This window comes from Coturnix japonica, chromosome 4 (genome assembly GCF_001577835.2).
Source record: "Coturnix japonica isolate 7356 chromosome 4, Coturnix japonica 2.1, whole genome shotgun sequence".
Classification (NCBI taxonomy): domain Eukaryota; kingdom Metazoa; phylum Chordata; class Aves; order Galliformes; family Phasianidae; genus Coturnix; species Coturnix japonica.
Window position 1 is genome coordinate 507,899 of NC_029519.1, and position 26,797 is coordinate 534,695.

At 53.7% G+C, this 26,797-nt stretch overlaps 3 protein-coding genes across 11 annotated transcripts in view; 2 read left to right on the plus strand and 1 right to left on the minus strand.

Moving 5' to 3' along the window:
• The window catches only part of OPHN1 (oligophrenin 1), a 45,833-nt gene extending 45,229 nt beyond the window's left edge, over positions 1-604 (minus strand). For 2 of the 4 annotated variants that reach the window (XM_032444514.1, XM_015860017.2), the window contains exon 1: positions 361-604. In XM_032444514.1, coding sequence (XP_032300405.1) covers positions 361-514 — 154 coding nt within the window. In that variant the 5' untranslated portion in view covers positions 515-604. The remainder of the gene's footprint in view (positions 1-360) is intronic. The other 2 variants (XM_015860014.2, XM_015860016.2) reach the window with 2 other exon arrangements.
• A 94-nt stretch (positions 605-698) lies between these two features.
• YIPF6 (Yip1 domain family member 6) lies at positions 699-6,994 on the plus strand. Of its 2 annotated transcripts, XR_001554510.2 has the most exons (8): positions 699-1,115; positions 1,695-1,823; positions 2,681-2,759; positions 3,130-3,172; positions 4,130-4,255; positions 4,349-4,506; positions 4,615-4,719; positions 5,093-5,206. XR_001554510.2 is itself a non-coding variant. In XM_015860020.2 (7 exons), the coding sequence occupies exons 1-7, from the start codon at positions 1,068-1,070 to the stop codon at positions 5,209-5,211; spliced, it is 702 nt and encodes a 233-aa protein (XP_015715506.1). In that variant the 5' UTR covers positions 706-1,067; the 3' UTR covers positions 5,212-6,994. The 2 variants fall into 2 exon arrangements, 1 of the variants encoding a protein (XP_015715506.1); XM_015860020.2 differs by lacking the exon at positions 4,615-4,719 and having other exon boundaries at positions 706-1,115; positions 5,093-6,994.
• Positions 6,995-12,657: 5,663 nt separating this feature from the next.
• The window catches only part of STARD8 (StAR related lipid transfer domain containing 8), a 40,539-nt gene continuing 26,399 nt past the window's right edge, over positions 12,658-26,797 (plus strand). Inside the window, exons 1-2 of one of the 5 annotated variants that reach the window (XM_015860009.2) lie at positions 12,658-12,977; positions 15,430-15,463. In XM_015860009.2, the coding sequence (XP_015715495.1) occupies positions 12,933-12,977; positions 15,430-15,463 (79 nt within the window). In that variant the 5' untranslated portion in view covers positions 12,658-12,932. Of the gene's footprint in view, positions 12,978-15,429; positions 15,464-18,762; positions 19,017-19,374; positions 19,490-22,733; positions 22,922-26,797 lie in introns of those variants that run through there. The other 4 variants (XM_015860007.2, XM_015860008.2, XM_015860011.2 and 1 more) reach the window with 4 other exon arrangements.

Sequence of the window (26,797 nt, forward strand, 5' to 3'; positions counted from 1 at the left end):
TAAAGGACATGGAGCACCTTCACCATGCACGCCTTGCTGTCCTTACACCAACGCAGCGCGGGGGAGCTCAGCCCTGCCTGCAGCCTGGGAGCCCTGCGTGGGCACCGGGACACAGCAGGCACAGCACTCCTAAAGGTGGTGCGGACAGAGCAGCAGTAAATACACGCTGCAGAAGCAGCTGTGTGCAATTATATTCCAGAAAAAGCATTCTTGTTTAGTGCGTTGGGAATAGAAGACAACAACCAGTCGTTGTTCTATTGTTCCCTATCCCAGTGGCAGCACTGCAGGCACCGCACGGAGCTGCCCGGCAGTGCCGTGGGGCAGCACGAGGGCTGGGGGCAGAGCCCCGCTGGGACTCACTGCGGATGGCGGCGATGAGCGCGTTGCCGTCCTTGATCAGCTCCTTGATGAACTTGTTGGTCCTCTCCAGCTCGATCTCGTAGCACTTGAGCCGCTCCCTGAAATCCGGGCTGTCCAGGTAGCAGTCGCTGAACTCCAGCGGTGGGTGCCCCATGGCTGCGCGGGGCCGCGCCGGGCACGGCCGGGATGCCGCTGCGGGAGGGGCGGGCTGGGAGCTGCGGAGCTGCGGGGAGGGCGGGCTGCGGGCGGACTACAGCGCCCTCCCCCCGCCGCGGGGGCCCCGCAGCGCGGCCATGCCCGGCCCCGGCCCCGCCCGACCCCGCCCCGTTCCGCTCCCTGCTCTCCGGGCCGGATCCCCGCACCGCACCGCGACCCCCGCTTCCGGGCGCGGCGCTGGGGGTGCAGTTCCGGGGGCGCGGGGATGGGCACCGCTCAGAGCCGGGGCCGCTCCGCCGTAAGGAGTAATTCCTAACGCCCACCGACGCCTCCGCACGGAGCAGGCCCCCGCAGGGCCCGAGGGTTGCGGGGCCGCTCCCGGGGCCGCCGACCCCCGCCCCAGCCCCGACCCCGCTGTGCGCGGCGCTGCTGCCCCCTGCCGGCCAGGAGACGCGCCGCTTCGTTACTACGGACGCTCCGCGGCACGTGACGCTGAGGCGCCGCGCGGGGTGATGACGTAATCGCGGCGCCACGTCGGCTCTGCAGCCAAGATGGCGGCGGCGGAGGGGAGTGGAGCGGCGGCAGCGACCGAGCCGCTGGTGAGCGCGGCGGGGAGTGCGGAGCGCAGCGGAGCGGAGCGCCGGGCGTGCTCAGTGCCGAGAGAGCACCGTGGGTCCGGGCGGGATGGGATGACTGGGCTTCCCTTCCACTCTGAAGCAGCTGCGGGCGGGGCTGTGTGTTGTGTGCTGTGCGGGCCGTTGTGGGCTCAGTGTCTGCCGGGCCGGAGCGCGGCCCTGTGCGCAGTGTTGCGGTTTTTTCTCTGGTTCTGTGGGGTCCGTGTGCTCGGAGACGTGTCTGTGTGACGCTGTGAACGAGCATAAACGAGGTTTCTGCTTCCTTTAGTTACTGCTGGCTGCGTAGGGAAGAAGCAGCAGTTAATGGAGTTACTGAAGAGAACAGAAATGCGTTGTTTGCATACAGCTGGTCACCTGGGAGCATCACGTCAGCCCATGCTTATGTCAGGCAGTGGCTGGACTCTGTCGTTGGATGTGGTGTATAAGTGCTTTCCCTTAAAGCTCAGAGCAGTGGTTCTCACCTAATTCCACTGATAAAGCACCAGGAATGAATGTGAGCTGTTCTGAGTTTCCTTCACTCTAAAGATTTCCCGGCTCATTCAGTTTGCAGGGCTGGCAGATGTGTCGATATCTGAGGATATCCCAGTGGAAGGGGAGATCACTGTTCCTGTTGGGTCCAACTCCCCAGAGGAAGATTACTCCACGCTGGATGAACCTGTCAGGGATACCATTGTGAGTCTGTGTGAGCTCTTTGGCCAACTGCTCTGCAAAACCTGTATTCTTTGTATGCCTTTACTCAGCCTGTACATCTAAATAAGCTTTCGGGGGGGGGGGGGGGGGTGTTGTGGGTAGTTTTTGTTGTTTTTTTTTTCCTATAGAATTACCTATGTAAAATGTATGCAAATATACATTAGTCACAAATAGTTGAATTATAGCCTCAAAGTTTCTCCCATCTTAAAATCATTGGAAGCATAAAACCATATGGAACTTGGGAGGAGACTATCCCAATCAGTAGGATTTTTAGTTAACTTTATACTCTTAGAGAGATTTAGTAGAAATGTTCAGTCAAGGCCTGAAGCAGTGATGAAGCACCTGGTGGGAAGGCTGAGCCAGCCCAGGGGAGCTTAAGAACATGCAGAGCACCTGAGTGGTGGAAGGGATAGGTCCACGATCCACCCCTTCCCAACCCTCATTTAAGAGCTGGCAGGTGAGGTGAGGGCATCTCTTGCTGAAGATCCCTGCCTACCTGAGCCCTTCCAAAGTTAAGTAGCTTTTTTTCTTCACTTCTGTATCAGTGGCTGATGTGTTTGGGCTCGTTCTCATTTACTATAGCCAAAGACTTTGCCACCATTCTATTATCCTATTAGGGCATTACAAGGAGCAAAGAAATCATTTTTCTTTATTGGATGTTCTTAGGTGCAATGCTGTTGTGCTCTTAAGTAGTGTACATACAATACATGCATTGTTTATTGCAAAGTCTGCTACCAGAATATTTTGGTTGGGTACTGTTCTGATTTACTATGAATGCTGCTTTACTTTTTATCTTTCTGCTTTTGGTTGAGGTCTGTAACTTTCCTTCTCTATTTCAGCTGAGAGATCTGAAGGCTGTTGGGAAGAAATTTGTCCATGTCATGTATCCCAAAAAGAGCAGCGCACTCCTCAGAGACTGTATGTATGAGATGGTTGTCTAATGTGTGAAGAGTCATTTTGCCAGCATGCTTTGTGGGATTCTCTGGAATGGGGATTCAGAAGTGTTTTCTGTGTTCTCTCTCTTCTCATAGAGTGCTGAATGGCAGAAGAGAGAAATCAGAGGGTTAGCAAAGCTGATTTAAAGTGGCACTTATCAGGACATGTAGAAGTACTAACTTCTATAGTTAGCAGGCTTTCCATAGATGACATATAGAGTGTGGCTTAATAGGAAAGTTGTGAGGAGGGATAATGAAAATGATGCTACTGCAGTTGGAAAAGGGTACTTAATTATTGACATAAAAATATCATTTTGTAATATTTATGACTTTGTTTTTTTCTTTACCCCCAGGGGATCTCTGGGGGCCTTTGGTGCTTTGTGTCTCACTTGCTCTGTAAGTACTTTCAGAGGGTAGATTTATTTGTATTTGTTTTATTACTTTACACTGGGAGTATCAGAACCTCGGGATTTCTTTTTACCTGTGTCAGGATCATGCTCTTTGCTTCTCTAGTCTTCTACAAACACAGCCTGCTTAGACTTATAAAATACATTTTGGACATTTGTAGCCCCTTAGGTGCTTCCAATCATAGAAAGATCATACTGAAAATATCCTGATTCACAATGCTCTTGACTTTAATGCATCTGGCTAACTTCTTTGACCCTAATCTGCATGCCAAAACTTGTGTTTAAGATCTATTGTGTATGTATTGTGTATCCTATGGAGAGAACTGATGGAAATGAGGGGCTGTTGTAATAGCTCATCAGTGGGAGGTGACTGTGGCTCTCAGGAGTGTTTTGGTGCTTTATTAAATCCTATGTGCCTCGGGTAAGGTAGATACTTTGACATCTGCTGTCTGGGTAAAGGGCACCCGCATAATTCAATGCCCAGAGAACATCTAGTAAAATACTTGATCAGAAACATACCGTGTAATTTGAATCTTCAAATCTATGCATGCTTGCTTTTCTATGCATTGTGTTGCATTTCCTGCATGCAGTTCTTGCCACAAGCTTTCCTTAAGGCATAACTCTTCTCAAGCAGTGCTCTGCCTGCTTTGAGAGGCTACCAAGCTTTTAGTGTTCATCTTCCTGGCTTTTGTCTGTGATTTTCTCTAGTGTGTGCTTACACAGTCCTCAATACAAGTACACAAGTGGACTGAAGTGCCTTCAGTTGGGCAGCAGTCATTTTCTTTTCCTGTATAAAACTGAGGATAACAAAAATAAAAATAAGACTAATTGGTCTACAGTCTTACTAGGAATCAACATCTCCAGTTTCCTATTGAGTTCTGTTGTAGGTTTGCAAAAGCTCAGTCAACAATTGCAATTGACTCCTTGTATCTGTTGTCTACAACAGGATGCTGCAGGGGAGATCAGCGGATAGCAAGGAAGATGGAGGGCCGCAGTTTGCCGAGGTCTTCGTCATCATCTGGTTTGGTGCAGTTGTCATCACACTAAACTCAAAGCTTCTTGGAGGAACTATGTGAGTGCTGTTTTATAGGAACAGTTACAGTGCTTCAGTGCATGAAATCTGGGGAGGTGCTGTGCTCTTACTACCTTTCTCCCTCCTTTTTAGATCTTTTTTTCAGAGCCTGTGTGTTCTGGGTTACTGCATCCTGCCCCTGACGGTGGCAATGCTGGTGTGCAGGCTGGTGCTGCTGGCAGGTTCCGGCACTGTCAGCTTCATTATACGCCTGATTGTAGTGATTGCTATGTTTGCTTGGTCAACGTTAGGTAAGTACCCATGAGCGTTACCACAGTGCTCTGTGCGCTGAGTAGTACAATGCTTCAAGGAGTAGCTCTGCTTGCATTCTGCTGAATGAAGCCAAAGGGTTTCTGTAGTTTCAGGTGTTTCCTAGGCCGTTGCAGTACTGCAGAAACAGTTCTTCCAACCCTTGTGTTGTCAGAGATTCAGCCTTTGAATGCACTCCTGTTGATTTTTTCATGGTAAGGCATAAATTGCCATTGGAGGGAAGACAGTAATTAGTATTAAATTTTATGTGAAATGCTAGCTATTTCATTTCATCGTTTCTGTTATAAGTACTCTTTAAAGAACGCTTATCTCAAACAGGTGTGTTTGAATTATTTTCCTTGTTCTTAATCTGTTAGGCTGAATCTTAGAATACTAATCAGCATCTGTGTTTCTACATGATAACATTTTAATTTGCAGTTGGAGACCATTGTTACTGAGCTGTGGTTCACTTTGTTTTCTGTCCTTCAACTTAATTCTAGTCAAGATCTTCAAGTTTAACAGCTGCGGTGGATGTTAATGTTTTAGTTCCATGCTGTTTCAAGTATTTTTCTTTCTCTCTGTCACCAGCATCTACAGCCTTCTTGGCAGACAGCCAGCCTCCGCACCGCAAAGCACTCGTAGTGTACCCCATCTTCCTCTTCTACTTCGTTATCAGCTGGATGATTCTCACCTTTACACCTCAGTGATGCCCAATCGGGAGACTGTGTGACACAGCCTGAAGTTTTACACCAACACTGCAGATGATCATTGGCTTTATCTCTTGTTAGTTTAAATATGGAGATGGTCTAAAAAGGCTGCTTGTGGGATAAAGCCAGAGAACTGCAAGACTGATTGCGTGTTCTTGAAAGATACGGAAGTCCAGCTATTGAGTCTTTTGTTTAATTAACCCTGCTCTTTAGTTGTGTTGAATGAGAAATGCACACTGTGACAGGGAATACTCTGCCTGAGGAACAGAGGGAGAGATCTTGGAACTTCAGGAGTCTTGATAGGTGAAGTAACAGGATCACACTGCCTGGCAGGGTTCTTGCTTATGCTTGGATTCTTGCTAGGGTGAACATGCCTTACATTGCTGTTATGTGTTGGGTGGGTAAGGAAGAATGTGTTTGATTCCTGTTCTTTTTCAATCACTGACAGAATAGTGAAATGTGTATAAAATGCATCACAGGACTGTAAGCTTTCACTTTGAAATCAGATCTCAGCAAAAAATAAGTTGGGTCCAGTTTGCTGTTAACTAGAGTTGGGCAGAAGGGACTGCCTTTGCTCCTATTAATGTTCTCTGTATTTATGTTTTACCCGCTTCAGCGTCAAGAAGGTGTGTTTTAGCCAAGTGTTTTGAACTCTGTGGCTACACTGACTAATCCATACATCCAATGAGAGATTAAGTAGATAGTTATGAATCTTTTCGTGTTCCTCTGGATTAAAAAGTCCTGGGGAAACAGCAAAGGCTGCTTTGCAGGAGGGGCCTACCTAGTACTTTATGTAGCGACTAGAAATGGAAGTAGAAGTGTCTGGGGAGCACCGAGTGCATCTCGAGAAGTTGAGATTTTGATAGGTGAAGCATTCAGATGGTAACGTACCAAACCAGGGCATGGCTCCAAAAGTTTTAAAATGAGTTGGTTGGAGGAAGGGAAAATAAATCTGCTGGTAGCTGTTATGGAATAGGGTACAAATTCTGATCTTGATTGCTTGTACCATCCATTCACTTGGTTGTTTACCTGGTTGGTGTTTCCACAGAAATGCAAGCAAATTTTGCTGATTGTTCCTTTGTACCTTAAATGAAATGTGAGAAACTTTTCTATATTTTCTTTCCCAACACTTTTTATAAAAGGAGAGGGGGAGGTTTCCTTCTCCAGTAGGATATCTCCTGCCTGGAGAACCATGCACAAACATTGTAAGTGTCTAATTTATATTTCAGCATAGGGATTGAGTGAGAGCTGGCGCATTGCTTGCTGAAGATTGTACAGAAGTTCTTTATGTTGCCTGCTGTTCTCAGTAAGCAGTCCCAGGGGGGAACTTTGGAATGCTTCGGGGGTGGAAAAGCTGCTGTTAAAATGTCTTTTTTGGTGTTTGTTTTTTTTTTCTTTCTGAAAATGGGCTTTGGATTTTCTTTCTCCTGTACTAATGCAAAGAGACCTGAAACTGATGTAAGTGGGTCCTGTTAAAGTGTAAATACACCTAATATATATTTATAGAGAAGAGTGCTGTTTCTCCTATAAACACTACAAATACTTGGTAGTTGGGATGGCATTATTATATGTACTGAGAGTGTGGGGAAGAGGAAGGGAAGAGATCAGGTAACTGGGAGCTCTGGATTATTGCAGGGAAGGCAGCAGTAGGTACGTGGGGCTGAGGGTGGCTGTGTGCCTGCTGGGGCTGTGAGTGCTGCTGGAGGAGCTAAGTGCTTCATATACTCAAGTGTCAAATGAAGGTGGGAATTCTTTTAAACATCCATTAAATTATTACTTTTAAGGAATGTGATTTATTTTTTTCCCCTTTAGAGTGTGCTGCTTTCCTTTCACTGGTTGAGCTTTCTGAAGTTTCAGCTATTCAAGAGGAGGAAGACATTAAAAGCTATTGACTGCTCAAGTTGGATTCTTGGAGGAAAAACTCCCATTTCAGCATAAGAATTTTACTGTGTGTTTGGGGAAACCCTTAGAGTTCTGTCTCTGTAGTATTTAATGTCCAGCCTTGTGAATTAATGTGGTGTTATAACAGAAAGATAATAGGAGTTGCGTTTGATCTGGCACCTCTTTGAAAAGAAGGGAGGTTCTTTTAAGGAGGAATTAAACCAAATCCCAGCTTTTTCCTTATTTGATTTTGACTTAAAAGTCTGGTGGTGGCCTGTTCTGTAACGCAGGTCTTTTGGCTTATTGGATCACTACAGACTTCAGAAGTGTTGTGAATCTGAAAGGATGAGCAGGGAGATACTGGTGATGAGGTGGAGGTTGCTTTTTTTGCCTCATAACACGCTGAGTTTTCAGTGTGGAAACCATCACCTAAAGCTGTGAAAGCAGGATGTATAATGCTTAAGATTTGCTGCAGAGTTGTAGCTGGCAGGGGGCAGGTTGGGAGCTAGATTTCCCTGAGCTCTGTGTCTCCAGCTGAATAAATCATAGCTCAAGTTTGGTGTTTTTTCAGTTGTTCAGTGGGGGATGCTGGTGCTCTCAGCTGGGAGCCCTGCCTGCTGCAGCTCACCATCAGACTGAGCTGACTTTGCTTCTCAGCTTTCTGTTGAGGGGCTCATAAATAATTTGCCCACTGCAATGTTGTAATCGCATCTGATAAACCTCTACTGAGAGTGGTTGGCCTTTCCTCTTGAGGGTGACAGTCTACTGAAGATCTTGGCCCTTGTGAGCATAGCAGAGAGCAAGCAGTGAGTGTCAGTGCAGCAAGCGCTGGACTGAGAATTGATTGGTGGTTACCTGTCTTGTGTGACCAGAAAACTAAGAAGCCAAAACTGTAATTTGTTCTTTAACATTCTTTTCAGCCACTGCTTGTGTGGGAGCCGCCTGCCCTGTGCAAGCAGGTGGTTCCCTGAGCAAACCGTGGAGAGGTGCTGCAGCACAAGTGAAGCGTTTTGGATACGGACGACTGTCGTCACTCCAGCCTGAAACGGGGACTGTTGTGGCAGTCCTTAGGCTGCTGCAGGGGGAGAACTCTGTGCCTTCCTTGTTGCAGCCCTGCCCTGCGCTGCCTGCTGCTGTTGGGCACGGCTGTGTCTGCGGCTCCGTGGCCTGCTTGGGGTGGTGTGAGCTTTGTTCCTTGTGCTCCCGGTGCTTTGGCTGCACAGCTGCTCGTAGCTGGTGGCAGTACATCACGTTTCTAATGCAACCCCCGAGATGCGGGGTTCTTTCCCCGGTGTTATGCTGCCCTTCCCTCCTGTAGGAGGAGCTGCTGCTGTTCCCGCTGTCCTGCAGCTGCTGCTGTCACATTGTACCAGGAGGGGTCCGCACTGTGAGCATGGCCTCTGCTAGGATAGACAGAGTAAACGTGGGGGGTTCAATGGGAATTGATAGTTTCACGTGCTCAGTGCTCTCTGGTTCTTTCCAAGTCTTATTCAGGCACGTCGGATTGCTGTCTCAGAATTTATGCCACGTGCTTAATTATGATCTCCCTTTCCCTGTAACAGTCCTCACTCAGGGCAATGAATGCAGCTGGGCTGTGGCTGCTGCCACTTCAACAGCACTCTGGCATCCCCATAGTTGTGGCCGCTCTGGATGAGGCTGCAGTGTCCTGTGGGATGGGGCACCTGCCTTGGGAGGGCTCTGGGACTGCAGTGAGAAGGTGGTGCAGCTCTTTGCATGTTCTCTTCTTCCCCTTTTCTCCACCGGGCCTTTCTGTGCTACAGCAGAAGAGGGCAGTGCCCCAGCCCAGCTTAGTGGCAGCGTGGGTCTCAGGGCAGCATTCCTGCAGCTGTGTGGGGCTGAGGGAGGGAAGGAATGTGCTGCTCCATAACAATGTTTTGTGTGTGGGCGTTTGTCTGAAGTTCCCTTTGGGTTTTTGTGGCATTCCCAAAGGCTGTGGCAGTGCTTGGCTGCTGTCAGCTCTGCAAGTACCCCCCTCCTGCGGCTGGGCACAGCTGGCTGCTTGCTGGCTGCTCCTTCCCCAGTGCACTCAGCGCCTGCCCTGCCTCTGTGTCTTCAGTGGCTCAAAAAGGCCATGGGTGTGGAGCCAGTAGCATTCTCTCTCTCAGTGCAGTACCCAGCCCTTGGCACACTGTGGGGCATGGCCGTGGATACCATGGTCCCCATGTGACCACAGGTGCTGGGGATGCACATGGGAGCCTTCAGGGCCCACTGTCACTGTGGTGTGAGCCCATTGCATGGGGCCAAAGGGGAAGGGCTGAACATGGAAGGTCATCATACTAGGAGCAGTGCTGCACCTGGCAGGCATTTCTCAGCTGTCTGCACAAACCCAAACTGGGCCAGAAGTCCAGCAGCACTCCTCTCAGCCAGCAGTTGCCGCCGCATCCATGTGCTCCATGTGGGTGAGGTAAAGCTCGCTTACTACGTGGAGTGGAGCCAGGAGGGCCCCAAAGACAAACGTGTCCCTGTTCCTGCTGCGTTCACATTTAGCTGCTGGGTTGCTTTCAGTGCTGGCAGCTGTAGGCAGAGCAGAGTGCAGGCAGTGCAGCCTGGCTATGAGCAGTGCAGGCTGTGGCTATTGCTTTGTGTTTGCTGTGCACATTCTCAGCCTGCTGCTGCTGATCACCACCCTAGCAGCACCTCGGGCTGGGCAGGCACTGCTCTGCTTGCAGGAAGGTTAATGTTGCAGCAGCGCAGTGGCATTTCTGCCTGCAGCAAGGAGGTTGGAGCTTGAAGATCCTTGAGGTCCCTTCCAACCCAATCCATCCTGATTCCCATAAGGAAGGGGAACCTGCTGGTCAGTGTTTTGCTGATGATACTTTTTCCATGTACAAGTGCTGCCCATTCGTATTGTGGGTGCTTCTCCTGCCAGGATCTGCTACGGCCTAAATGGTTCCTGGCCAATTGCTGCTCTGTTTCTGATGAAATGCGGCAGGAGGACAGCCCGCGTCATGTGCTGTCACACCAACACCACTGTGAGGTCTTCCAGCAATATCATCTCAATTCAGCAGAACTGGGAACTTTGCAGTTCTGTGATGATCAGCCCTCTAAGTTTATTTGGCTTTTGTGTATATACTGAACTGAGTGTTTGTAAGCATCAGCCAAAGTATTCAGCAATCACAAGTGTTCCCTTTCCTGGAAACACATAGCCCTAGCTATGCATTTGGGGATACTGAGTGCAGTGGTGCCATGCTCAGTGCTCAGCCTGGCACAGGGCTGGGTGCTTGTGTCCTGCTGGCTGTGGCTGTATTCACTGATAGCCCACCATGCTGCAGGCTGAGCCATGATCTGCTGGGTTCAGCCAGCCATGCAACCTGAACTGAAGGCGAAGGGCATTCCCTTTCATTCTGGTCACAGCACTCACCCTTGTGCTGTATTAATAGCTCACCCAGCGTTCCTTAAAGTAGAAGCAGCAGCCACCCTGCTGAAAATAACTTGCCTTCAAACTCACCATTGCCAAATGACACTTTTGTTTGTGTGTGTCTGTGGCAGGGCTGTTGTGTCGGATGTCATTTATAAGCCAGACTGGATGTGCCCATGTGTAATGGCTCCTATATTGTTTTGTATTGCTCATCGTTGCAGAGTTGGACTTTTGGTTGGGAGCAGCCCCATCCCCAGCACTGTGCCCCAGGGGCAGCAGGGCCTGGCATGGGGGTGAAGCTGCTGCCAGAGGGTGCAGGCATTGCTCTGCAGCCAGACGTGCTGCGCTCAGCACTGTGTCACCTGCCTGGTGCAGCCTCTGCAGCCCTCCAGCACCTGTATGTCAATTCAGCATCATTAAAATAAAAGAACTGCTCTTCCCACTATGCTAACAGGGCAAACACCCGCCCTGTGAGTGGCTGCTCTCCTCCTGATCTCTGAAAAATGCCTGCACGTAGCAGAAAGTGGAAAATCACTGCATGGCAATGACTTCCTAGCTGCTCTCATCCCACTCTCATCCCACTCGCACCTTCTGATACTCCTGAGCAGCAACAGGAGCTCCTGCTGCCATTGAGCACTGCTGGGAGCTGCCAACCTGCACCTGTTTAGAGAATTGCCAGGAGGCTCCTGAGCAAAGCAGTGACAATAACTGCTTGCTGATGGGATGGGAACAGCCCCTGGCATAGGCCTGCTTCTGTATGGCTTAAAGTTATAGAGGTCCATAGGGGAATAAATAGGGGAATAGAAATGGCATTTACTTATCCCAGTGTATGAGGGGTACCTATGGAGCAGGTAGGTGAGAAATGTTGGGAAGAGGTTGAATTGCCACTGCAGCCCGTGTGCCTTCGCTGCTCTGCTTTGCAAAGCATTGGGTGCCATTCTTAGGCACTGTGCAGTGGATCTGGTGCTCACAGCCTATGCTGACCAAGGATGACGCCTTGCTGCGATGCAGAAGGGTCCCAGACTGGACATTGCTTGGATGCTTTTGGGATGACTGGATTGAAAGGAGCAGCACAAGTATGCAGCAGCCCCTGCGATTTGTCTGCCAGGTCCCAGGAAGGAGGCAGACAGCATTCTGCTTGTGCTGCTTTTTCTGTGTGGAGGAAGCGTGGAAAGGACTTCCCAGCAGCAGAACGCTGTGCGAGGTGAGGTGTGCCTCATGCAGCCCTGATGGAGCAGTTCTGGTGGGTCACCCCAGCTGTGATGTAAAGCTATGTGGCTGTCACAGAACATTTAATTTTTCCTTTGGAAGGTCAGAATGACAAACCTGAGCACAAACCAAATGGAGTGGAGCCCAGTGTTTGCCAGGAACCGTCCCTCCACCAACTGGCTTTGTGCTCAGCACAGGGTGAGGGGTGGAAGCATGTGAATGTCTGCACTGAGGCCAGGGCAGCTTGGGGTCATAGCACCCAGGCAAGTGCCCCCCACCAGCAGCCCACAGGCACCCGCCAGCCCCAGCTGACGCTTGGCGGGGGCTCAGCTGCCCGCAGCACCTGCTGGGTCTGCTATAAACAGTGCTGGAGGAGGACCTCCACTGGCATGTGGTGCTGCCAGAGCCGAGGGATGTGCAGTGCCCCCGGGGCACAGAGAGCGACTACATGTCCCAGCCCTGCTGTCACTGCTTGTTCTGAAATGCTCTCCTAAATTACTAGTTGGCTTTTTATTTCTGAAGTGCACAGAAGCCGCCTAATTCCAGCCCAGGGGCTGCATATCTGACACCCACCGCCTGCATGGAGGTTTGTGGCACTTTTATTACGGGCTTTATTGCAAACAAATGCTATGTTTGTAGAAATGTTTGCAGAGGGAAGATAAGGAGCTGTGAATAGAGGCACAGTAAGTGCTGGGCTGGAATTGGTGACCTTTTCCTTCACGTTTCTCTCTATGGGGATCGCTGCACATGGCTGTGTGGGTCCGGGGGGTACCTGGGGCAGCTCTGAACAGTACCTGGGAGCGCCGGGAGCCCTCTGTGAGCACTGCTGAGCTGGAGTGGGGCCGGAGGGAAATGCAAACCATCTGGGCTTGGGTTTCCAGGGCCCTCCGTGCGCCTTTGACACTGAGCTCTTGTTCCCTTTGCCCTGCGGGTCTCTCTTTTCCTTCTCTCTTTCCAGCTGCCTGGGAATGGGAATGCTGCGCTGAGGAGGCAGGAAGGAAAGCCTGCCGCTTTTTAAAACGCGCAATCTTCAGGGAATTCCAACTGCAATCCAAGCCCGTTCCCGACCAACAGCGTAACGGTGCAGCCTTTGAATCCACGTCCCGCCCCGCGGGCAGGGCTCAGTGCCGGCCCTCCCTCTGCCGCCGCTTCCCACCGCTGCCTGCAGCGCCCATGGGTGCGCTGAGCCGGGCTCAACCCGCGCCCGGTGGCAGCCCCGCCATGTAGTGCCCGTTTGTGCCCGCTGCCCACGATGCCGCTGCTGGATTTCTTCTGGGCGTGCTTCAGGAGAGCCAAGGTAAGGAACTGCGTGTTTAAAGCTCGTCCTCAACCTGCTGGATTCCTTTCTGCAGGGCTGGGGTCACGCGGTGCTTGGTGTGTGCTGTGGGGGACACAGTGTTCACGCCTGCAGGGAAAGTGCTGAGCTGATGGGTGCTGCGTGTGTGTGCATGAGTGTGTGAATGATTGTGTGTACCTGTGTTCTGCTGGGGCTGGGATGACTGACACCCATCCCGGCTCTGCTCTGAGCAGGACGTGGCAGTCAGAGGGCATGGGAGCCACGCTGCTTTCCCCGTAGGTCCCTTGCAAATCATTGGCAGCAACAAGTGGTGCCTCTGCTGTTCCGGGCAGTCATTGCCCTGCTTTTGGTAGGCAGCTGCTTGCTGGCTATTTCTGATAACAGCACAAAGCTCTCCCTTCTCACTACCTGAGCACCCACAGCCAGAGACCTTCCTTGGCCCCATGCACACTGTGAATGGCCGTGCTGCAGCAATGACACCCGGATCCCTGGGTCACACTGAGCACCAACTCTGGTTCAGCTCTGGCTGTACCACCCAGTGGAGGTGGCTGTGGTAGTGAAGCAGTGCAGTTCAGGCCATGGGGTTTTTAATTTGCTGCAGCAGTTGTTCTCTTGGCATCAAGTTTTTTGTTTGTTTGTTTGTTTGTTTGTTTGTTTTTCATTTGGGTTTAGCAATGCACCACTCAAAGCCCCCTGTTTGTCGTGGTGGGGTCATTGCACTGTTGGGCAGGTTTGGAGGTGTTGGTGGGGTGGATTTGGGGAGCATCAGCCTGCAAAAAACACTGCAGTTGCTTTGCAGGCAGCACTGCACACAGGGCTGTCAGGCGTGGGTCTGTGTGCTGAGTGCCTGTGGAATGCACTCTTCCCTGGGGCTCCCAATGCAAAGCTCAAAATAGTTGAGTCTGTTGAGTCTAAAAATGACATTTGTGAAATTCATTAATAGCATTACTAGCTATCTTGTCCCTGCTGTCTCCAGAGAGCTCAGCAGAGCCCTTAACCCTCTACATCCCTGTGAGCTCAGCACTGAAGACTCTGTCCTGCAAGCTGAGAGGAGCAGATCCGCGCTCCCAATGCTAGTGGGTGCTGCCTGCAGGGCCCTCCCTGCACAGGGCCTGTCCTCACTGCCCAGCCCCAGCTGCTCATCTCCCCATGTCCTTACTTCACCCCCACCATGGGCATCACACAGGTGAAAGAGGCTCTGGAGCTGTCTGGTGTGTGGTGGCTGCACTCTGTGCTGGAGGGCTGTGCTCTGTCCCACCTGGGTGAGCTCTGGGGGATGGGGCTGATGTTCCCTCCCAGCTCTTGGCCATGGGGAGAAAGGAAAGCTGCCAAAATAAGGTTAAGCAGAGCAGTGCTGCCCTGCAGTGCTGGACTCAGCAGAGCTAGGAGGATGTGATGGAGGATGTGGCCACTCCTCATTCCCATTGTGGTAAGAACATTGCTGATGGCCTCGTGCAGGCCGAGGGCTCTGCTCCAGCCTTCTCCTTTTACTCTTTCCTTTTTCTTTCCCTACGTCTGTGATGAGGAGAAGGGTTTCTGTAAGAGGCAGAAAAGTGCAGGGCTGTCAGTGGGATTAAAGCTTTGTGGTTAAATGAGGTGGAGCTACGGCCAGGCAGAAGGTTTGCTGGGGGGAAGAGGGTGCTGAAGGTGGCACAGAGGGGATGGGAGGGGGCTTGATGGAGTCTCCTGAGGACAGGACCTTCCTCCCGCCCCCTTCTTTCCTTCCAGCAGCCTTCCACTACTTTCACTGCCTCCATGGACATCGCTTCCTGGAGGCTGTGGCTAAAGGAGAGAGGTTCTAGTGACCCCACACCACCCGAACCATGCAATCATTCATCCCAGGCAGCTCTGAATGTCCTGGGATCTCTCTCTCTCTGCTCCAGCTGTTCCTTGTGCCTCCAATAGAGCATCCCAGGGGATGGCAATGCTTGGGACCAGAGCCCCTTCCCACTGTTCTTCTCCTGGAGGAAGACCTTAAAACAGCAGATTGCTGCAGCAGCTGCGCTCCTGCCCACATGGCTGAGGATCTGTCCCAGAGAAGCACTTGTGCTGTGCTCACTGTGGTGATGCTTTTCACCCAAACCCTACAATGTGTGTGGAAGAGGCTGAGCCTACAACCTTGTCTCATTACACATCTATGCTGTGGCTGCTGCTGCTGCCTTTGCATGGCTGTGGCATGGCCATGCTGTGCCCGCAGTGAGCCCCGTGCCCAGCTCATGGCTGCAGCGCTTGGAGCTCGTATGCATTTGTTACCCTTTGTAGCAAAAGTTAGACACAGAGCCTCACATCACCTCCTGGGGGCCCCATCCCGTGCTGCCGCTTGTGACCCTGAGACCACTGCATGTGGAGACTGAGCCCAACTGCACGAGTAGCACAAATCATAGGAATCCATGAATGTGACAATGAAGAAGATAACAAAGTGATGAACGTCCTTTCTTCTTTCTTTTCGCAGTGCTTTACACGGCTAGAAGACAAAAAAGATGCAGGTAAGCTGAGACGACGTTCTTCTGGGCACCAACTTTCTGTGGTTTGGGCAGGGCTGTGAGAAGAAATGGGACCCACGTGTGTTGCCGGCTCCTGCCAGCGCTGCGTTTCGCCGCAGCGGTTGGTTTTCAGAGCGCCAGAGGCCGCCAGCGTGGGGCAGCAACGGGCCGGGCCGCGGTGAGAGCAGCCCTGCTCAGCAGCGGGGTGCGGTGCCTACCGGCGCGATGCGCGGAGCGCAGTGCCACGCAGAGCACAGAGCGGTGGGGATGGAGCTGAGTCGTGGTCTGTTACCTCCCGCTGCCGGGTTCGGCGATGGGGCGGGCGGCTGCTGAGCACGCTGCCATCCGTACCCAGGAGCGCTCCTGGGGGTCTCTTAAAGGTGCAGCAATTCTGCGCCCTTAGGAGACCCCAGTGCCTCCACGGATGGCTTTTGGACTTTTTGCGGTGGGTGCCCGGGGAAGCCCATGTCCTGGCGGTGGGGTTGTTCTGTAATTACCCATCCACGTACGCGACGGGAGCCGCGCCGGCTCCTCACTCGCCAAGCGGACCGACCCCGCAGCCCGGCTCCTCGTTGGCTTCTTTGCTCCCTGCTTCCTTTCCGACATTAGCTACACTTCCCACGTATTGTTCTGCACGAAGCAGAAAGGAAAGGCTTGCACACAACCCGTGCACGCCAAAATTCCATCCTCCATATAAAATCTTATTGGTAGCAGAAGCAGACCTCTAGAAAAGCAGGTTTTGGAGCATGCTCTGCAAATGTCATCAAGCAGTGACCTCAATCTGGTTGCTGGGAGGTGAGGAGTGAGCGGGCAGCATCCCCAAATACCATAAAAACTGTATCAGGTGGTGGTGATGCTGAGATGTTTCAGAAGTGCACTTCTTCTAATAGGCAGCTTGAAATCATACAGAAAACAAGTATGAAGGATTCTGCTGAACTTTTGCTCCTATGTGAAATAGTACGGATGAATTTGCACAGCATCTGGATCTCCAGGAATAACCTGCTAATTTTAGCTCTTGTTGATGTGTTGTCACAGCTGAGCTATTCTTTTCCCCCTCCCTACCCTCCCCCGCCCCCACCCTCCCTCCCCCTTCCCCCACCCCTTCCCTTGCTATTCATGAACCATCCCTGAGCAGACTGGGCAGACTGATGCTCCTAGTACGGGACCATGGCTGCTCACCCACACACGCAGAACACGGGGCAGCATCCCCTGCCCAGCCCCTTTTGGGAGCTTGTGAGGCACTGGGAAGTCACTGTGTGGCAGAAAATGGAACAGTGTGGCAGTGATTGAAGTGAGAGGAAGTAGAAAAGTGAACCGAATGTGATTACTGTTGGTTTTTGGGTGCCATGTGATGGAAGGGAGGCTTCATTTCTCCTTCTCTCTCTCCTGCCCATGGGTCAGACTTAGGGCTACCTTAGGACTGCTCCTCTGCTCTTCGTCTCCATTCACTGCAGCCTCCACTCCTGTGCACCCCTCAAAAGGTTTCTGCTGTGTGCAGGGTGAGATCCACTTTGACCCATCCCAGTGCCTCTGAGAAGAGGAGAGACACTTCCTAAATGGCAATATGCACCCTGAGAAACCCCCTGCCAGGGCACTGTGAGTCAAGCTGCAATTTGTGCTGCTTCCATCACATGTTCAGAGTGGAGCTCCAGCTCGAGACAATCTCCAGCATTTCCTCTCTGGCCTCCTTGTGAACCTGGAAGTTATTTTTGCACGGCTGAGCTCTCTGATGTGTATTTCTCCATATTGCTTTAATTTCCCCCCTGAGGCAGGTCAGGCATTGTGATGGGGCTTCTGGGCACAGCCAAGGTTTGCTCGTGTCCCACTTGTCCCCCAGCACTGGGATGCTCACCAGCAGATGCCATCTGTGCTGCTGTGGAGGCACATTTCAGTGCTGTCCTTGCACTGCCCACTCTCCTCTGACACCAGTAGCCCCCACGAGGGTTTGGTTCCTTAGCAGTGGCCGTCTGGCAGCGATGTGGGTGGGTGAAGGGCTGTGGCATTATCTCAATCTGCAGCAATGCGCAGCCCTTTCTGTTTGCTCTCCTGTCACTGTTTTGCTCTTAGGGCAGAAATGTGGATAGTGCTGACTGAACTGCTGCCATCCCAGGCTACAGGCAGGGGGTGAGCTGTGTTCAGGGAGCTACTCCCGAGGAACAGCACGGAAACATGAGAAAAAGGACTTTAAAAGAAAATCGAAAGCAATTTGGCCACAGTTGGCTTTTTCCAATATATGATCCTGAGGAAAGTATTTGTCGGAGACGCACCGTGAAGCAGAGCCATTCCTGGTCCCTGTTCCCCTCCTGCCCATAAAACGTTCTGTAACTGAAATCCAGCGGCTGCTGCAGGAAGCCTCCCCCCCATCCCCCATTGCCTCCCCCCAGCCCTTCTGGGGCTCTCCTTTCAGGGTCTGGAAGTTTTCTGTTTCCTGTAGCTAACAGAATGCAGATTCCCCCCCTGAGCAGCAGGATCCTATCAGGGATCGGGTGTTTTTCTCTGAAGGACGGAGGGAAGAGCTGCTATAGACAGGGTTGGCTCCGTGCTGGGGTGGCTGCTGGCTGCACATCTGTGCCTGGCATTCTGAGGAGCAATTCTGCGGCAGTAAGCAGCCATTGGGACAGGCTGGAAGGAAGCTGCAGGCAAGGAAGGCCGTTTGTTTCTGTGTTCTCTGAGACCAAAGGAATCGAGAGGGAAGTTCTGAGCACGGTTACTTCTCTGAAATTAAAATGACAGTGTAGAAAGCTGGAAGGAAGGTTTGGCTGCGCGGGGTTTTTTCTTTGGAAGGAGCTTTTACGTGTGAGATGCATTATAAACGCAAAGGAAGGTAATGGTTGCAGTGTCTGTGGGAGTCCATTAACACTGCTGGAGGGAGCTGTGCCGTCGGGGGAAGGCACTGCGTGGTGCACACGGAGACCTGTGTGGCTGCTCTGTAGAGCTTGTGTGGTTCTTTTCAAAGTGTGACAAATCAGATGGAAAATGAAAGGTGTGAGATGTTTGCGGACCGGTCCAGTCGGGTTAATTCCTTCCCCTCCTAATGACGAGGATCTCAACCCTGACGCGATGTTCTCGGTGCCCCAGCGAGTGCCGCCCCATCCCCTGGGGAGGAGGCACAGAGGCAGCTGGGTTCTCCCGGTTCCCAGGACGCATTCAGCCGGGGGCCGGTGTCCACTCCCGGCAGAAGCGGAGAGGGGCAGGAAACGCCGCCGCAGGAACGGGAGGCTGCCGGGGGGGAGGCGGGGAGGACGGGGAGGGCCGAGGGTTTTCCTTGCAGCGCCGCCGGCGCGGTTTGGTACGAACGTGTGAGCTGCGCGCTGCCGGCGGATCTCCTCCGGGGAAGACGAGGGGCCCTGAGCCGCCCGGAGGGGCTGCGAGGGCGGCTGCGGTTGTGGCTCACAGCCCGGCCGCGGGCATCCCCGGCGGGGAGGGGCGGCGTTCCGTCGAGCGCGGCCCATGGGCGGCAGTCGGGACGAGGACGGGGCGCAGCCGCCGCGCTCGGGCTCCGTGCGCTCCGCGGGGCTGCTGCTGCCGTGCGGCTGCAGGAGGCGCGGGCGGGCAGGTGAGTGCGAGACCGGGCCGCTGTGCCGCGGATCCGCGGAACGCGGAGATCTTCCCCTCGGAGAACCTCTGGAGAGAACCTCGGGTTGGAGCGGAGAACCTCACGGCAGCGCGGCTGCGCCCGTGCGCCCCTTCCCTCCTTCCCTGCGGATAACGGGAGGAGGCCGACGTCGGTGCTACCGCGGTGCTGCAGCGGGGACCGGGCGGCTCCGGGCTCTGCGGGCTCTCGGTTGGGGCTCCCGGGGCGGCTCAGCCCCCGGAGGGGCAGCGGAACGCTCGTGGTTGTAGCGGCCGCTGTGTGCTGGGCGGGGCTGCGGGAGGGGGTGAGGAGGGGATGGGGGAGGCGGTGCGCGGAGAGGCTGCGGGCCACCTTCCTCCTGGTGCGTATTTGTGCCCGTTCGGTGACTCTGTTCGGTGTCCGCGGATGTGAGGGCAGATGACGTGCGGGTGTGGAGAGGTTCTGCTGCCGTGCTGGTGAGTTTGAGGGTGTTTACAATGATCGTGGCGGTGTTTGTGTGCGCGTTATCTCGTGGGAAGCAAACCTACTGCTTCTCTGCGCCCGCGGCTCCTTCCCGAGCAGCTGAGCTGTGCCAGCATCCCAAATGGATGCAATGGGAGCAGCTTGGTGAGGACACTGTGAACTTGCCAAGATCAGTGTCACTCTGGCCGTATGCAGGCACCCATTGTAGGCTGCCATGCATGGTGCTGCTGCCCTGCAGGCTGCTCTGGGGACCTGCAGCCTGAAAATTGCCCGGGGCTGCAGTTGTGCCTGGAACCAGGAGGGCTTTCTTAGGTTAATCGGCATTGTGTCTGTTTTCACTTATTGTGGTAAGCCCCATGTGTACATCCTGAGGCTGGGCCACAATGAATACCACTTCCTGAGTATTGCAACCCACCACCATTACCTTTAGAACAATAAACCATTCTCGCTTTCTTCCCCATCAGCATCCTCCCTATAGGAACAAACGTGATGCAGGGAGCATCTGCGGTGACCACCTGCTCACAAAGCACTGCACCCTCCTCTGCTACTTCTGCACATGGCTGCGAGGGCAGAGCAGGCAGTGTGTGGGGTGAGAGGGCCCCGTTCAGCCCCATCTCTTGGTAACCCCATCTGCGCACAGCCAGGGGCAGCTCCTGAGGCTGCTCTGCTTCCTGGGAGGTGGCTCTGTGGGTGGGTGGGTGCTGGAGCCGGGTGCTCCTTGCTGACCAGCTTGTTTATCTCGTGGGAGCTGAAGGCTCTTTGCTCCGGTTCAGCAGTAGTCACATAATCCGGATTCCTCAGATCAATTCCTGCTGTTTCTCTGAGATCTGTGGCTGCTGTTTTAATTGCCTTGAGCTCCGGGCCAGACACAGGACCCTTGTTACGCAGAATCAGCTCCTATGAATGATGCTGTTGTGCACATGTCTCTGAGTTCCTCTTTTCCTCCCTCTCGCCCTCCTCCCCTGCAAGCTGGGGAATTTGGCTCTGGTGAAGCTCTGCCTGCTGTGTGACACCAACTCCATCTTCATTTGCACTGATCTGTCCCCCAGCACCGTGCAGGGCCTGGTTCCCCATCATGCTGCTGCCTCTCTGAACAGTAACACCTGGTGACCTGTGCTTATGGCCACCTGTCCTACCTGCCTGTTCTCCAGGAGAGCAAACACATCTGTTGTGCTGGCACAAGTCCCAGCGTGGGGCCTTGGGTGGGGTGCTGTGCCCAGAGACAGTTCTGTTGTGCTGGGCACACATGGAGATCTGAGAGGCTGCAGTGGCAACGGTGCAATGACAGCTCCTACAGCAGTGGGGTAAGAGAAGCAAGAAACTGTTCTGCAGTCAGTCAGAAACAAACGGGGCTGCTCCATGCATGGGCACCCACTCCTGCTCTGTCCATTTCTGTGGTCCGTTTTTATTTAGACACCTGAAGGAGAATTTTAATTTTTATTGTTATTATTATTACTTTCTCTGCACTGTTTACTTTGGTTGCTGGAAAAAAAAAGAGGAGCAGACAATGGCAGCACAGGGATGCTCAGGATGTGTTTGTTGTGGACACACAGTGTTCGTCTCATGGTGGGTGGTCAGAGGGAGTGAGGATGCATTTCCCATGGACTCACTGCTTTTTTCCCCTCTCTCCCTCCCCATTCATTTGTTCTCCTGCCTTCTCACCCAGCCGGGCAGTGCTGTGCAGTGCCAGGAGGGGTGCTGTTCGCTGGGGCCATAGGGGTGCTGTTTTCCCGTTGCAAGGGATATCCCAGTTCGGGGCTTTTAGGTGCTTAATTTTAAATTGCTGCTTGCCAGCACCATACCCATGTGTTGCTTTTTGCTTGCTGGGCTGGTTCCTGGCAAGGTCTGCAGGCCTGTGACATGCTCAGGTACTGTGGAATAGTATAGCAGGTCCCTTGGGATGCCAATAGTTGGTCTATTCTAGGCTGTCTCTCAGTGTGATCCATCTTTCAAACCATGGATGTTACTATGAGACTGGCACATGGTGCGGCTGGTTGTCCCACTGTCTCCAGCCCAGAGTGGGGGACTTTGAGGAGGCAGCAGGAGCTGGGTTGCAGTGTGGGCAGCAGAGGATGTTACCTGGCCATATCTTATGGCAGCTCTGTGGTTTGAGCTGCACACGCTGCTGCTCAGGGCTGGGTGAGGGATCGGCCCCGGGCAGCCTATAAGGGCCTTCGTTGGATGCCTTCAGATCCATTCCCAGTGAGCCCAAGGACCACTCCGGGCAGTCCCTCTCCTCACATCCCACTCGGTGTTACCTGGCGCACCCTCTCTCCTCGCACGGGCGCAGTGCGGACCCTGTGCCGTGTGTGAGCACACATCGTGCACGCTCACAGTGGGCTCGTTGTGCGGGCGGCCTTCCGCCATCCCTCGGCCGTGCGCTGGGATCTATAAATACCGCCGGCTGTGAATGCGGCCCATTCATCGCTCCGCTCCGGGGGTGCGGCGCGCATCTTCCGCTCCTCCCAGCGATCGCCCTGGTCTCGGTGTGGCTGTCCCGGTGTGAGCGGCTCTGTGTCGTGTGCTGTCCCCTTCGCTCGGAACTCGGTGTCTCTGGGAGAGTCCCCGCCTCGCTGTTTCTCCGCCGCCCCCTCCTTCCCGGTTTGCATGGGTAAATGAGTGGAAAATGCTTGAAATCCTCCTCGGAGCCAAACTGTTTTTTCCACTGACCGTCACCGCTTCCCCGGGGCCGCCCAGGCTCCTCTGCCCGGCTCTGACCCACGTAACTCTGAGCCCACCCCTTACCCGGTCGTTCCCCATCGCTGCCAACTCCCCCCCCCCCCCCCCCCCCCCCGTCCCCCCGTCCCCGGGCTACCCCTGCCCCATTCTCGGAACCAAATACCTGATCTCTTCCGTCCATCAGCCCTCGCTCTCAGAGTCCGTGTTCTCCTCGTACCTATCTTAGCTCTGCTCCTCTCAGTCAGCTTCTTCCCGACCTCCCACCCTTCTTCCTTCCATTAGCCACAAACAAATCTATCCCCTCGAGCGTTATACAGTAAATACAGCTTTTTATTTCGTATCCTCGCGTTACCCTCCAGCCTCCCGCAGACAGCCCTCAACCCGTCTCGGTGCACAGCACGCAGGGGGACCCAAAGCGGTGACCCGAGCCCGGCGCTGCGGGGCGCGACCCCATGGAGAGCAGAGGGCGGGGCCGTGGGGGGGGGGCCGTGCCGTGCTGAGCTGCTATTGGCCCGGCGGTCGGGAGGGGCCGAGGGGGCTGCGGCTCCGCAACCGACACCTGGACCCCGGCCCCCGGCCGCCCGCTCGCACCGCCGGGCCGCAGCTCCGGCACACGTCAGCCTGCGGGGCCGGGCTGTGCCCGTCGCCCCCGTCCGTCCGCTCGGCAGTTCTGCCCGCAGGAAGCGCGGCTCCGACGAGGGCTCAGCAGAGCCCGAAGGAAACCCAGAACCTCGCGACTCCCTCAGGTTTGTGCCGGGGGGAGGGGGGGATGCTGTGCCCGGGGCTGCCCTGCAGCGCGGTGGTGGCTCAGCTCGGAGCGGAGCTGGCGGTGTGGCTGACTGGCAGCGGTCTGTACCAGCGCTGCTAGCTGCCCGGCTGTTTGTTTGCGGCTAACTCAAACATCAGCCTTCTCGTGTTTGGTTTTGTGCTTTGTGCTCCTTGGTGCTCGGGACAGAAGCCTTTTCTTGTGCAGATCCCGATACGGTTAGAGGTGTCAGAGCGTGCTCTGGGGTGTTGTTGGCAGCAACCCGCATTCTTTTACGTGCGCATACGTGAACTCTTATCAATGAACGTGCTTTTTTTTCTATTTACCTTTCAACTGTATGCGGTTCTGAAACGCTTCTGGAGCTGCTCTGCACTGCGGCTTTGTGCCCGGGTCGGCCCCTCTCCCGTGAGCTGTGTGAGGAGCGATGGCCCGGCGCAGCCCCTGGCCTCCTCAGCTCATCGGGGGGAAAACATATATCAGATCATTCTACCAACAGCTCATCGATGACTTCCATATGTGACAAAACATCCGATCTCAGCGCAGTGCAGGTGTGAAATGCAGCTTCTGAGGAGGTGTGAGTGTTCCTTCATGTACTCACGTGTCCTTTGAAAAATGCTTTTCTAATAAAAGACCAACCGAATAAGTGCAGTCATGCTTCTGTTAAGCATTCCTGGTCTGCACTGCCTCAAATGTCCACTACTGAGTGCGGGCACAGGACAGGCTGCCAGCAGCGTGCTTTTGTAGCAGGGTGAAATGTGGTGACTGAGGGCACTGCAGTGGTGCTTCCCTTTGGGTTCTGTGCAAATTTCGATAACATCTGAAAGCTCTCCAAGTCTGTTTAAGTTGAACAGGGAAAAACAGGCTGCTATTTGCCCGAGTGGTGCCTTCTGTGGAACAAGGTCAGGCACCACCAGGGAGAACTGAGTCTCCTTTACACCATTTATTGCTTGAAGGGTGCGAGGTAGTTTGCCCATCAGCAGAGGGCTGAAGCCATGTATGTGGTTTGGGAAGGGCTCTTGCATTCAGATGGATGTGGGAGTGGAATCCTCCAAACCTAGGCAGCATGTGGTGAGGCTGAAGGGCTGGAATTACTCCTGTTGTAGTTGCTGAGAGCCTGAGGTGGCCCTGAAGGGGCTGTGCTTGGCTAGGGGCTTCTGGCTAATGTGGGGTCTGTCCTGAGGAAGGAGACATTGCTCTGTCCCTCTGCCCATCGCATCTGGCAAAACAAAGTGCCAGAGTCCAGGACTGATTGTGGAGGTGGCTGTTCTGTATGCAAAAAGAATGTTTTGGCCAAGGCTGAGATGTAATGCAATGAGATGAGATGCGATGCAATGTAATGAGATGCCTTTTGGAACCTGCCATGCCACGCTGTGTGTGCAGGTCCTGCAGCAGTAGCAGCAACTGGGGGCTCTGCCCAGAAATCAAAGAAGGGTGAATGCAAAATTCAGCCTGAAGTTTTTCTCCCTCTTGTCTGATGGGAGTGGTGGAGGGACCTTGATGGACAAGCAGCAGAAGGCAGCCCTGGGCCTTTGGGAAGGGGATGGCACAAGGAGGCTGCTGATAGTGCCTCTATGTGGCTCTGTATGACACTGGCAGTGGGGACAGAGCTGCTCCATGCTCACTAACTCTGTGCTCTGGACGGCACTGCTGGCACAGCCGCATTCCAGCAGAGCTAGGGGTCTGCTTCTCAGTTAATGATTGAGCTGCAATAACCTCCTGCAATAATCCTCCTGCGCGAGAGCCTTTCTGAAAGTCACCTCCAGTAACAGTACTGACTCTGCCTGGCTGTCAGGGCTGGGCACAGAAATTTAAAGAACCAGGCCCCTTTTCCTATTTCCAGCAGGAAATGCTTTAGATGCACTCACCTCCTGCTGCTGCCCATCCTGGGGCTCCCATGCAGTGTGGGCAGCACAGAGCTGCTTGTGAGCACTCTCTGAGCCTCACGCTCACTTCCCTGTGGGATCAGGGCTCTACCACCTCTTCTGACCCCCTTAACTGCTCAGGTTTGCATCAGGGCCAAGGCCTACCTGGGGAGGGCAGCAGGGTGATGCTGGGTGCACTCCTGAGCCATGTGCTCTTGCATCCCATGCTGCCCTCACTGCATTGCTGGTTTCCTTTTGCACCTGTCTCTGCATGCTCTTCCTCCCCATTTCTGTTGTCAGGAACTACCTGTCCTGGTTAATGATTGTCTGCCCATGCCACATGGGGCTGTTTGTGAGTCCCTGCAGGGATCCTTATCAGAAAAGGGCACTCATCACCAGTGCCAGTCATGGGCTGAGCAAATGTTAACAGCTGCCTGGGGAGCAAACAGCATTGTAGGGTCCTCCCTCCCTCAGAGCTTTGCAGGTCCCCCCATCTTTGTGAGGGATGCAGCAGCTGAGCTGCCCAGGGGGTGTCTTCATGTTGGGTCCAGCAGCCAAGTGGAGGTTTGGAGGTAATCCTGCTGTGAAAGTGTGACTGCACAGTCCCTGTGCTCAGCTCAGGAGAGCCTGGAGGTGTTGACCCACAGGGACAGGAGGCTGCAGAGAGCAGCTGGGGGCTGCTGTCTGTGACCCTGTTCATGGTTGGCCACAGAGTTCAGTACTGCCTGGCCACACGTTGACTTCCTGCCTTTATCTCGGGAGGGGCAATGTGTGACCACTGCAGGTGGGGTTCTGCTCGAGCTGTTCACAGTGGTTGTGCTGGACTTGGCTGCAGCCGCCTGTGATGTTCGTTGTTCAGTTCTCATGAAGTGCTTCTGCACCTATGCTCCCAGCAGTGTGTGCACCCTCAATGCTCCCAGCAGTGCTTCTGGGCAAGTAGCATCAAGAGAGGATGTGTCGACCTGTAGGTGTGTTCCTGTCTGAACACAATCTGTTTGCAAAGGAAGATGGAGGGGTTTCTGTTCTCCCTCTCCCACTTTTTTTTTTTCCCTCCAATGAGTTTCACAAGAACATTTTAACTGCCATCAAGGGCACAAGTTCAGCTTCTGAATGCCCCTTTGTCTGATGCAGCACAGAGGAGGCAAGCTCCCCCCATGCCTTCAAGGAAAGGCATCAAAGTGCTTCCTCAGCACTGCTGTGCTACTGCTACGTGTCTGCACGGAGGGTCTGTGCTGCAGCCTCTGCTCAGCACCAGCTGAGGAGCTGGCAACAGGGGGGTTATGGGCCAGCATCTCCGTTCTCCTATGTGAAAATGCAGCTTGGGGCTGTGGCAGCCGCCATGTCACAAGACTGCAGGAATGGTGATGCTCTGGGTGACTCAGAACTCATGACCTCATTTCATCAGCATCGTTGGGCAAGAGCGGAACATCGGGGTTTTGGCCTCCTTCTCCCAGGCAGATCACTGCCCATCAGCCCTCTGCATGACCGCCTGCCCCATTACCTCGTGTAGCAGTGCATGCCCAGGCCCCTGGTGAGGTGTCAGCCCTCATCACAGCTCTGTGAGGGAGTAGGAGAGCTGTTGTAGGAGTGTGTTCCTGGAGCCCTGAGGGCTATGCCAGCAGCTCAGACACAGAGAGAAGGTGGAAACTGTCACCTTCCCTCAGCTGCAAATACTGGGCTTCTGGAAAAAGTCTGAAGAGCTGAAGCATCCCTGAAAATAGGAGAGTGCTGGCTCAGAACTCTGCTTCCTCCTGGTCTTACCCATCCCCGAGAGCCTTTCCCCAGCAGACACAAGGCTGAGCCCCAGGTCTGTGAGCCTCCCTCAGCCCAGCGTGCCCTTATTTCATCCTGCTTGTTGCATTCGGCATTCACACATAAATCTCTGAATCTTTATACCTTTAGTTACAACTATTCTAATTTTGAACTTCTGCTGCTAATTTGGAGCAAGGAGCACTTCTTGCTCCGTGGTTATGTGGCCCCATTGGTTCCTGTGG